The 11,924-nt window shown below is 43.3% G+C and overlaps 1 protein-coding gene across 1 annotated transcript; it reads right to left on the bottom strand.

Annotated features, from left to right (window-relative positions):
* Positions 1-2,057: 2,057 nt before the first annotated feature.
* Positions 2,058-11,903, bottom strand: letm2 (leucine zipper-EF-hand containing transmembrane protein 2). The gene is made up of 11 exons (XM_056592638.1): positions 11,663-11,903; positions 11,044-11,112; positions 9,990-10,542; positions 8,524-8,667; positions 6,812-6,955; positions 6,335-6,538; positions 5,932-6,051; positions 5,597-5,716; positions 5,376-5,471; positions 4,933-5,004; positions 2,058-4,522 (listed from the first exon to the last, which is right to left on the bottom strand). The coding sequence occupies exons 2-11, from the start codon at positions 11,088-11,090 to the stop codon at positions 4,466-4,468; spliced, it is 1,557 nt and encodes a 518-aa protein (XP_056448613.1). The 5' UTR covers positions 11,091-11,112; positions 11,663-11,903; the 3' UTR covers positions 2,058-4,465.
* Positions 11,904-11,924: the final 21 nt, after the last annotated feature.

Here is an 11,924-nt window from a genome sequence, read left to right as displayed (position 1 = left end):
AATCAAAGGGTCTCAGAGGGTCGGCAACATGGACGACGAGAGACTCATTGTCGAAGTTCAGCAACATGAAGTCATTTATGTACCAAATCATCCTTTTTATAAGGAAAATGTCAGAAAGGACAAAGCGTGGCATTTAATTGCAATAGTTTTGGGAGTGGAAGGTGAGTACATTAGGTTTAGGATTATCGCGTGATCTCGTGATCTCGCGTGAATACGGCTGGCTCGCAAGGCAGCGCTACGCTGGCGCTGCCGTTACGCGCCCGGTAGGAATGGACGCAGGGCAGAGGTCGCAGCCATTCCGAGGCGCGTACGCGTCCGGTGGAATCCCGGTGTCAGTGGTGACCGAGCAGAATTCCGAGACAGAATTCAAGATGGCTGCGCCCAGTGTGACTTGAAGTATGAACTGTTTTCATTGTGCTTGGACCACTTTGGTGGTTTAAATGGCAATTTCAATCACTCGTATTATTGCAATACCTTACTGCGCCCGTATCTCTGCCTATGGCCTATAGCCTACTTATTTTTGAACGCTTGGTCCTCTGCCAATGCTACCGCGACAACAGCTTTCCGGGTGGCGTCCATGTTTTCCTCCAACGACCGAGCGAAATAATAAAACGCTTGAAGTGTGGGCGTGGCGTCAGATCCGAGATCCGAGTCGGTTCACAGAGAATACTCGAACGCAGCTGAGTAGACCTATGTCCATGGAGTAGACCAAGAGCAGTGATGACGCTCTCAACAAAATGGCTTTTTCGAAGGATGAAGACAAAAAGGGGGCGTGCCTTCGAGAAATGCCACAAGAAAGCTGGGAGATCTTCGACTTTCGACTCGGAAGTCTGGCGTCCGCAGATTCGGGAACACACCATTTCTTGCTCATTTCTCTGAGGCACGCCCCCTTCATCTTTCGGAGACCTGAGAGTAGACCGAGAGCAGGGATGACGCTCTCAACATAATGGCCTCGCCCATACATTGCATGGTCTTGCTTTGCGTGCAATAAAATGTAAAGTTGTGTTGTTTGTTTTCGGGCTGGTTTACTAAAGAAGCAAATGTAGCTAACAATAAACAACGACTAGTATGCTATAAATGCTCCGAGACTGGAAATAACGTCAGAAGCCGTCAAAACCCTGCAACTGGGAAGGCTGGCGTCAGAGGATTCAGGAACACTCCATCAGACCCAGATCAGACAGGCTGTATCACTTGATGGTTTCAATAATTATTTTCCTTGATTCAGTTTCGGTCAGGTCGCCCAGAAGAGTCGTTCAGAACCGTTCGTTCGTTCGTTCAGTCGAGTTTCCGGTAGTGGTGAATCGAATCATGGAATGCACGGTTCTCAGCTGAGTCAGTCAGCTCCTCCCTCGTTTCCATTCTCAAACGATCGTGGAAGTCGGTCATCAATCAACACAACATTACAACTTTGATAAACGCAGCGGGATGGGGGGGTTTAGTAGATTATTTGGAGGTTTAACATATCAGCAAGATAATATAGGCCTGATTTAGTAATGATGGTGGGGGTCGAACCATGGGGGAACGAACCATGGGAGAACCATGGGATAACAGGCCTACTTGATTTAGCAATGATGGTGGGGGTCGAACCATGAGAGAACGAACTATGGGAGAATCGTTGGAAAATATACATAGGCCTACTTGATTTAGCAATGATGGTGGGGCACGAAACCAGGGCAGAACGAACCATGGGTGAACGAGACAGATTGACGACGAGACAGTCAAATGTTAGATTAATCTTACATGTCACAGAAAGTACAAGCACATTTACTATTTCAATTATATTAAATCGTATTATCGTACGCTCGCTCACTAAGCCTCAATTCCTTCTTCCCCACTCAGTCAGTGAACGAACAGCGAGTAGTGGGTCTGGGAGGAGTCGAGTCTGAGAACGAACGAGACGAACGAGAGAAGAATCAGTTCGGTTAGTTATTTTTAAAGATTCGTTCATTCGAACTGATTCGGTCCCGAACGACCCATTACGACGCACTGCCATCTGGTGTCCATGGGTATAACAGCTATGTGGGTTATCATACGGAACAGATCTTATTCACAAATAAACAATATCAACTTGGATCCACGAATAGGAACAAGAATCTGTAGCCTACACATTTGACGCTCCATCCTCAGTTTGAAGTAGCCTAGTCAAAAAAAAAGCAGGGCACATGTTTTCATCAGGATTTTAATCACGTTACTCTTGCTCTTCCATCACTCAAAACAGCCATTGACAAGGTAAGATAATGAACAGCATTTTAAGGGTCCGCACAGGAACAGCAAAACGGAGCAGCCATGTCATGGAGTGGTGGAATTAAGAATCCGTGGAGGAGAGGACCGCCGGCTCCCAGAAGCAGACATGTCGGGCAACGAGGCTCGGAGCAACACCGGCATGGCCTAAAATACATCATAAGAACCAATTGATTTTTCTCCTAATCGGAATTTATTTAAATTATGGGAGTGGCAAATAGTTTGAACCTAGAGTGGTAAATAAAGTAATAATTGATTGAAGAAGAAATCCAGGATTTTCAACAATAGCCTTATACATTTATGAGGGGCAAGTGATTGATATACAAGTATTGATATAAAGAAAGGCCCTTTCTCTTGATAATCTGGCAGTTTTTGATAACTAGAACAGAGGCTGCTCAGATCAGGGATTAAGTGTAGTTGTGGTAAATTTGGCAACCTGTCGTTCGAGTAGTAGAGGATCACTGTCCAACAATCGTTGGCTGTTATTAAATGAAATCCTATTTGCATAAATATATTTGGTGGAGTGAGTAAGAAGAGAAAATGTCAGTGTGACGTAGCAGCAAGGCACCTTGGGCCTTGGTTTTAAAAGTAATTCAAAGTAGTGCAAAGTTAAACAGGGTCGGGGAATGGGGCTCCAATTTAGCCTGGTTAAAATATTTCCCCCCATTGGCCCTTTTTAATGTAAAATTTTAGCGTGAACGCTAGTTTAACGGTTAGCGATATGAGAAAAACGGCGAGGAAACAATTTCAATTTGCCCCAGGATCCAACAGACTATTTTCAGAGCAGTAAATAAATGTTTTCTGGATTAAAGGAATCTGACCAAATCAAAACGCTTAAGATCATACCACACATGGGAAACCATACGCATACATGGTTATGTAATAACGAATGCAAATGTTCTTCTGGTTCATTTGAATATGCAAAAGTAATTAATGGTGATGAGTGGAGATTAATAGGGATGTCATATTCTGCTTTCAGTATTTATATTACAAATAAAAACGCATTTCTAGTTAAATTGCTCCAAAAATAAACAAATCCTTATCCTCATTACAATTTGTTACAATGAGTGTCTTGCATTTAATTGCAGTCATTGCTTGACAAGTATCTTCAAATAAAACCCAAAATTAAAGTGGAAGGATCGTAGCATTAAAACACAATATAACAATGTATATTCCAGTACAATCGCCGAATTTCACAGCGTGTCAGTTCAACTGGTTACATGACACATCTGTACATGACAAGAGTTGTGGAGTGAGCTTTCTCAACAATATGTATAGACATACAGTATGCTTCCAATATTAATTTTAGCCAGCCAACACCAAATAAATAATCCAACTTTATTTGTCCCTGGGCCATCCAAACCGAAAAGTCATCAACTGGCAAGTGGTGATTTGTGATCAATTTATAGTAGATTCTCAAAATTTGAAATAGCTTATTCACTATTGGGACTTTGCTTCATTCACAATTTACCACATTCAAACTATAAAGGGAAGGACAGCCACAGATCGCTATTGAACTTAAAAGTTCAAAGTAGCCTATTCGGGGAAGGAATCTCCCATTACCATACCAGTTGACTATGTGATTCTGGGCTGAAAGGGTGAAAATAATTTAGCTTTTAACCTTTGAAGTTCATGGAACCTCTACTTAAGAACATTTTGGATAGCTGGATAGCACACTGTACAGAGCAGCTGCTGCATTTTCGGACCAAGAACAATATACAGGGTATTTACAAATATACAAGGAGAGGCTGGGCTTATCAAGACCACATCCAGCAAGACTGAAACCATCACGCTCTAGTCCTCTCCTCCTAGGTCAAATAAATCAGAGTTTGGTCAATGCATTGTTCAATTGAACAGAATGCAAAAACGTTATACTGCATAAAGTCAAAACAATCTGCTACTGATGGGCAAGTAAGGTGAGTGTGCCTAACCCTCCCAGGGTGACCGTCTGGGAGAGTAAACCAGAGCTGGGGATCAGTGGAGAGTCCCTGGCATCGTTAAAAAAGGCCAATGACAGAGAGAACCTCTGAAGAACAAAACATTAAAACTGGAGAAGAGTGTGTTCCACTGAGGTTTTCTGCATAAGAGTTAAGGCATGGAGGAAAGGGGGGGGGGGGGGGGGGGGGGGAGACGTCTAATGGCTGAAGGCTTTGTGTTGAAGATCCCTGTAGGCATGATGGTCGATCACCACATCCCAGTCTGATCCAAGTCCTGGTGGGCGTCTTTAAACACCATTAGCAGTCATCTTGCTCTTCTGGGATAATTCTGTGGCTGCTTTTGCCTGGAGGAGAAGATAATAGACATAAGGAAGACTAAGTTCAGGTGAAAGAAGACTTTTGCTTGGATTCTTGACAGAATCCTGTTTCTGTCGGTCCCATTAGAGTCTGACTAAACCTATAGATTGATATGTCTTGCAGTCGACTTCAAAATGACACCATTGTTCAAAAAGAAAATCTGATCAACCTAGGCAGATATATTTTACTCACATAATCCTTGCTTAGAACCTTAAGAATGTTTCCTGGTAAAATTACTAGTCCAAGACCTGAAATGCAGCATTTCTCTGCATATTTGCACAACTCTATATCTTTGTTTTTGGTCATCACCTTTATGAACCCGTTATAATACATTTATGATATTAACAAAGACAAAGACTAGATGTGCATGTTGACACACAGGGTCAAGGGAATTTACCTGGAGCACCTCAGCAGGAGTTAACGGTTTGCTTGACACCAAGGAAGGAGCTTTGTCGCTCAACTCCTCCACCTTGGTTGAACAGAGAGGGAAAGATGTATTACAACTCTGAATGGAGGCGTTGTAAGAGTCTATTTGCCATTTATATTTTGTATGATTGGATTCCAGAGAAACTGGTTCATAAAACACAGGTTTTGTATCTCGTACATGATATGCTTTTATTTCTTAGTGTCAATTTCCTTCACGGATATATAAATGTATAAATTGTGAATCTGAAATTTAGAAACAATTATTATTGTTTTGACATCAGACAGTAACTTCCAAATGTGGAAATGTGTACATTTTTTGGGTCCAGCATGTGATACCGCTTAAATGGTGATTTTGCAATGACCGTGGGGTGCACTTTAAAGTTCCCACATCTTCAGGGAGTCAGCCGTTCTTACCGGTCTGTCTTTGATGACCAGCGCAGGATCAGTCAGCAGGTCAGTTTTGGCTGAGGTTGTTTTCTCCGAATTCTCTACTGGAGGAGGAGTGACTTTCTGCAAAAACCAAACCGATAGAGATAGTGTCAACAACAAAGAGCCGATAGAGAGAGACGAAGAGCACATGATGATCATCCCCACAAGAGAACGGGTAATCAAGGCCTGTGCCGTGGGATTCTAACCTCTAGTTTGGGGACTGGGGGGATAACGGGGGCTTTGGGTTTGAGGTCTGTCAGGTACATGGCCCGGGAGAGCAGGAGTAGGGATGGAGGTACATTTTCCTTCAGGTGCAGGTCGATCCACTGGTGGAGGAAACATAAGATGGTCACACATTGGTGGATTTCAAAGTAGGCGGCACATTGCGAAACATCCAAAGAATCAAATCCTACTTAAAATATTTAATTTCAAATCTAATAAATATTTAAAGTCCCAGTAGACCATAATGCAATAAAGCGAAGTTTCAATCATAATGTGTCACAAACAGTGAAAACCAGCCCCAGCAGACAATATGCCTCACCTGTTGCATCTGCTGATGAAGCTGGTCAGTGGTGAGACCCAGGGACCTCATACCCCGACTACGACACGCTGCCTGCAGCTCTGACACACTCATAGCGGGTACGCCCTCTGTCGCAATCATCTACAAATACATAAAGAGAGAAGGGTCAGGACTGGTCAGATGCTTAGCCTTGAGAATTAACTCAACAGAATCATGTTCCCTAGTGAACTTTTTATCTTGCATTTCTTCGGAACCCACAGACAGGGGGACATAAGAGGTGAGGCTGCACTTGTGCCAAGCAGAATCTAACCACAGTCTCACAGTAGGTCCCCACCCACAGTGCTTCCTGTCTTGGATCACATCGGCCTTCTCCTTTCCGTGAACTTCTCCTTCTCCCGCGTCATACAACCCACTCAGAACTCACCTCGTCGTCTGCCTTGATGTTGCGCAGCTGCATCATCAGCTGGAAGCGCAGCAGGTTATTGGTGCCGATGGGCTGCAGCTCCAGCAGCTTGCACAGTGCGACCAGCTGGGGGCGCTCAAGATGCTCCAGGGTCAGCTCATCCTCAAACAGCTTGGAGAACTTCACGATGTCCTTGGTGGTCGGCTGCTCTCCGGTGTGCCTCACCTTTAGATTCAAACGATAGCAGAATACCACAATAAGAGAACAACAAATAATATTAAAGACGTTTATAAATTGCTCCTAAGGCAGGCTATTATGTCTGACGGACGAAGTATCACGCCCCTCTGAAACGGGAACATGTTATCTGGATGAGGCAACTGGTTAAAGATTGATAGAGAAACGAGCCGTCTCTAAAGCAGAGGCACGACGAGTAGTCTAATGGAAGAGCCAATCAAAGCATGCCAGGAAAATGCAATAAGTAAAAGATTAACGCTTTACCTTTTGCACGTAAGTGGAGAAGCGCTGCGTCTCGTCATCTGTCAGAGCCTTGGCCTTATTTCTGCGAGCCATCTCAGCAATGGTTTCCTGGAGGAACTTGGCCAGCTCAAGCTTAGCAGCAAGGCCCTTCTTCTGTTTCTCTTCCTACAAACAGAGCAGAGAGCCTGGGTTTTAGTTGAAGTCGGTTCGTCCTGGTGGGATTGTATAGTGTCGAAACACATCTGATCAGTGTTTCCCCAAGCACTGATTGGTTAAGGTGGCCGCCTTAACAACATTAGGGCCCCGCCTTGACTACCAATGTATTAAAAAAAATAATGTATATATATATATATATATATATAAAATAATATTTCTATTTTTATGTATTAACAAAGTACAAAACTCTCGTAGGGAAAGAAAACATACTACCATCAGGTGCCAAAAATAAAGATAAATAATGCATCAGTAATACTGTTCAATCACAACAATAGTCGGAAAATAAAGCGTTTTGAATGGAACGCTTTATAACCCTAACCGAAGACCGCAGGGTCAATAGACAAACCCACCACAAGACCAGCTGTGTCCTGTATTTGACCTGTACGAGTGTCTACTTCTAGATAATGTTACCAGCTGGTTCATTGAAGCATAGTGCTGATTTAGCGTTCGCAAATAGCCAATGATTGTTCTGACGGAAAGATACTTCTCTACAGTCCAGGGCCACCAGCCAGTTACAACATGACTCATAACTATACTTGTAGTAGTCTACTCTGCCACGTGAAACCATCTATAAGAAAACAAAGCATCTCTGAGCTTTGGAAGTAGGCAGAGCACAGATTGATACTATTTATACTACCAGAACCATCTTCTCATCGTTAACTGAAGAAGCCCTGATCACACAACGATAACACGATAAGCAACATCAACCCAGCAGGGACTTATTTGGATCGCAGTCCCCTGGGGTTTTACACAGCCTGTTCAGGGTAGGAATGTTTCCTTTATCCCGCCGTCTTTCGTTCTGTATAGAATGTACAAACACGGAATCGGGGGCATTACTGTGTACCTCCCTCAAGCCAGCAGCAGAGGGAGTTTCATAGCAGAAACTATTGCTGTGCGAAAGGGGTGAACCGGCATTGCAGAGAAGGGGGTGACGTTATGTGTCAGACCCAGCACCAGGGGATTTAAACATCGCGAGATGTCTACGGCATCTTGGGTCGGCTAACCTTTCTACCTCAAACTGCTTTCTGCTTCTTTCAATTTCTCCTCCAGTGTATTATTGATCTTTCAAACACTGCTTGAACGAACCCACAATTGTAACGCAACATTGCTTGCGTTTGAAGAGTTGCTTAAATGTGCAACATTAAGTTCACCTGCCATCATTGTTGTTTAGACAGCCGCTTGATAGGTTAATTATAAGTCACACCCGACGCTGCGTTACGCGTCACAACTCTTATTCAAGAACGCATGCATGCCATTTAAAAGGAAACACGTTGAAACATTACCCCGGCTTTGTTTTGTGTTGTGTAAAAAAGCAGACATAATGAAACACTTGAGACTTCTTTACTCTTTCGTTGATCTCTGTATAAAAGGGGGCTAATGAGTGGGAAAGAGTGAAAACAATACGTGAGGGAGTAGCTGCCTGCAGATTTCTGTATGATGACGTTTAATTAGCCATTTCCAAAAAATGACATAACCATACAAAATGTGTTGTGGGGGCTGTGCAAATGTAAACATGCCTTTTTGGACTCAGTTTCGAAGGTGGATGGCAGCATCTCTGGGAAGAGCTTGAGGAAGACGGGCAGTAGGAACTCCATGAAAGGAACGATGATGAAGACCATGAAGGGGACAAGACGGAACAGGTCTGCACAGGTCCTCAGTAGCTGTGAAGATACAGGGACATCAAGAGTCATGAATAAACAGATCAGCGGATGAATAATAATAATTCACCCAAGGCATAACAACCCAGAGCTACTTTGTTCTAGGATACGAGACACACTGTGCCTAGAGTGAAGATGAAAACAAATGATACTCTCCCAGCTGTTGATATTAACACTTTTCAATACGCACACAAAACATAATCTAGAGTTCCTTGGTACATACTCTTCTCTATCCACTGTGCTTGAGTATTTTGTTTTGTTTATGGTGTTGTATTTGTTATCATTTTGGGGGCTGTGACTGCAAAGTTACCCAATACAGTGACCTGAAATTAACCCAGATTGATTTACAGTATATGCAATAGACTTTGGTGTTAGTTGAAGCATCTGGGAAATAACTATCCCTTCCGTCTTTGGCAGATTGAGGGGAGGGAAATTTAGGCCAACAATAGTTCCACGATTAGATCATCGACTATAAATAAACAGTAATTAATCATCATGGAGGTACAGCCTCCTTAACTATTCATCCTTTAAGTCTAAATAACACTTAAAATATACAAAAAGTGTCAGTTTTGAGTAATCATCACCAATAGATAAATAACAAATTGTTGTTAACGTCAATTGAAAGAAGAATGTAACCTAGCTTGTAATTAGATTTTGATTTAGAACAAGTAGATTTGTGTCACACGAAATGAAGGAACAGGGCTACAGGGAAGCCAAACTAATGTTCTGGTTCAAGAATGGATCTAAAAGGGATCTAAAACAGCTGGGAGTGTGGACCCTACAGGCAAAAGTACTGATGGTTATGCGTTTAAATAAAAATGGATCAGTTTGGATGTTGCCCGAAACTGTAACTTGACGGGTGAAAGGCGGGAGGGGAAGGGCTCGGGTGTTGAGGAGAGTTTGGTTTCTAATTAACATACGTACACCCTTTGGTATTGGCACCTGGCTTAAAACCACAGATTGCATCTGATTTTACAGCTATGTCCTAATGACATATAGATGTGTAATATAATGATAAATTAACTAAATGTAGAAATACTTTGAAAGTAGGAACCGTAATGTTCATTCGATGGCTTTGGGCCAGTACAAAGTATAGTTAGGTTATTCAACCCAAATCACTGTCCTGATCAGGCCCGTCCTTAAAATGATTATACAAACAAATATATAAACATTTGCACTGTAAAGTAAAACCCTCCAGGGTTGTTTAGCGATGAATGTCAGCAGCTAGTTGTGTTTGATTTAATAAATGATTAAAGATGTGAAATATAAAAAGGTCTTTGGTTTTGCGGTCCAACAGGGTTAACCATGACTTTGGTTGCCCTTACCCTTCTCCTCTCCCTGCGTGTGAGCAGCTGTCCATGCAGGAGCCTCCACACCATCCGGCCCGCTATCGTGGTGTCGATGCCCAGCAACCGGAAGCCGTTGTAGTAGTGCTTCAGCTCGTCCACGACTCTCTGGTATAGAGTTTTTCTCAAAGCTTTTTCCTGCACTGGAGAAACAGCCGGCGCCGCTGATGATGTTGTTGTTGTGGTTGTTGTTGCCGTGGCAGCTGGAGTGGGGTTTGGCGGTTGTTGTGGTGGAGGTGGGGGAGTGACAGAGTCCTTCACGACCCCTGTAGAGGCTACCTGTGCTGGGGCAGCGGAGGCCTTGGTGCTCCCCTCTTCCAGCTTGGCGTCATTGAACCATACTGTGGAGCTGTGCAGCGAGCGGGCCAGCAGCGCAGAGGTGGGAGTGCGATGGGGGGCGAGGGTGCGGGAGCAGCGGGGGTAAGTTGAACAGAGGCGTCTGAGTGGACATGGTGATGCAGGGCTGGGTGGGTCGATGTGAAGGTAGGCTTTAGATGGGAAAGAGGTGCAGCTGTGCCTTATATAGGAGCCTCTGTGGACAGCAAAGGGAGAAAGTGTTATTACTGAATAAGTCTGTCGTTATTAGTTTTTTGTAAAGTTTCAGCGGTATAGAGATACCATTTTTTTCTGATTGGCCACTTATTTACCTCTTCATTTATATGCTACTTAAACTATAAGCAACGCACAATTCTGACTCAGCATTTCCTTACACCAAATAGAACTTAATCAAATGTAATAAGGGATAAACTTTACAACAATACAAGATGCTATGCAAATAAAGATTTCTGCAAGACACAGAACACAACAATAACAAAATATATGGTATCTCACCAGCTGCAAGTGTTTAAGATGTTTTAGAACATTGGTCTACACCAGGTTGTGTATGCAGACAACACAGTACATTATAAGGATTCTGCAATCCCCATTCATTAAAGAGGTCGTCACTATTACTACATTTTATTAAGTTAGCCCAATGGAACACATTGACAAATGTCACGGAGTACAGTAGAACCATTGGATCCAAATTACATACCTCGATCTGGTAACAGCAAGGAGCACCTGTGAACTATAAACCGCCATGGCAGCAACAGGTTACGGTCTTCTGTGAAAGAAAGTTTTTTTTAATTGACTTGCTTTACTACAACAGTGATCATATTTTCAAATAGCCCACCCAAAACACGTGCACGTTGAAGCCACCATGAAGCCAACGGGGGACAAAATACTATAGGCTGGACACGGTTATAACATGTATACCCAACCCATGTACAAGGAGCCTGCGTCCGCGTCACGTGTACCAACGTAAATAGACAGAACGCACGCCGATGATCTACGACACACGATTTATGTGGCCAGCAAAATACTCAGAATGGCTTCTAGTACGAATGTGAAATGACACAAAATCACAAATAAACCAACACTTTTGAATTAAATGCGTCCAGATTTCGTTGGCACTTGCGAAATAGTAACATACTAACGTTACATAACCCTCACTCACACAGTATTTCCGAGATCCCATATAATTTATATGTGATTGGGTTGTCGGTCTCGCATAACAGGTTCGTAACAAGTGCCAAGCGGCTGGTTATTCTGGTAGTTTCGTGCTCAGAGCTGGCTAGCGAACAGCTGAAAATGGAGGTTGGTTGATGACGAACCTCCGGCTTCGATGGTCCGGCTATGGCTGCCGACTGTGGGTTTTTGCGAGGCCTCTGCGTGATACTTCAACAAAATAATCCATTCACCGCCGACGCTTCGATTCAAGAGCCTCGAAGAATTTACCGACTGTCGTGATGTCAAACCCATTTACAGTATGATGAAAGAGTGAAGAAACGGGTAAAAAGTCTCTAGTCCACAATGTCCTTCCAGGCGGCGCGGCTCGAGCTGCTGCACTAAAAAGGTCACGTGCGTGGATGTTGT

The sequence above is a fragment of the Gadus chalcogrammus genome, chromosome 6, assembly GCF_026213295.1.
Source record: "Gadus chalcogrammus isolate NIFS_2021 chromosome 6, NIFS_Gcha_1.0, whole genome shotgun sequence".
Classification (NCBI taxonomy): domain Eukaryota; kingdom Metazoa; phylum Chordata; class Actinopteri; order Gadiformes; family Gadidae; genus Gadus; species Gadus chalcogrammus.
Note: the sequence above shows the minus strand (reverse complement) of the source record. Positions and strands in the feature narration are given on the sequence as shown.

Excerpts from the sequence above, each read along its gene's own strand:
- letm2 (XM_056592638.1), bottom strand. The coding sequence starts at position 11,090 with ATGGCGGTTTATAGTTCACAGGTGCTCCTTGCTGTTACCAGATCGAG. Across the intron at positions 6,539-6,811 it reads TCTCCACTTACGTGCAAAAG|GTGAGGCACACCGGAGAGCA; the intron begins GTAAAGCGTTAA and ends TTGAATCTAAAG. Across the intron at positions 5,717-5,931 it reads TTCATCAGCAGATGCAACAG|TGGATCGACCTGCACCTGAA; the intron begins GTGAGGCATATT and ends TTCCTCCACCAG.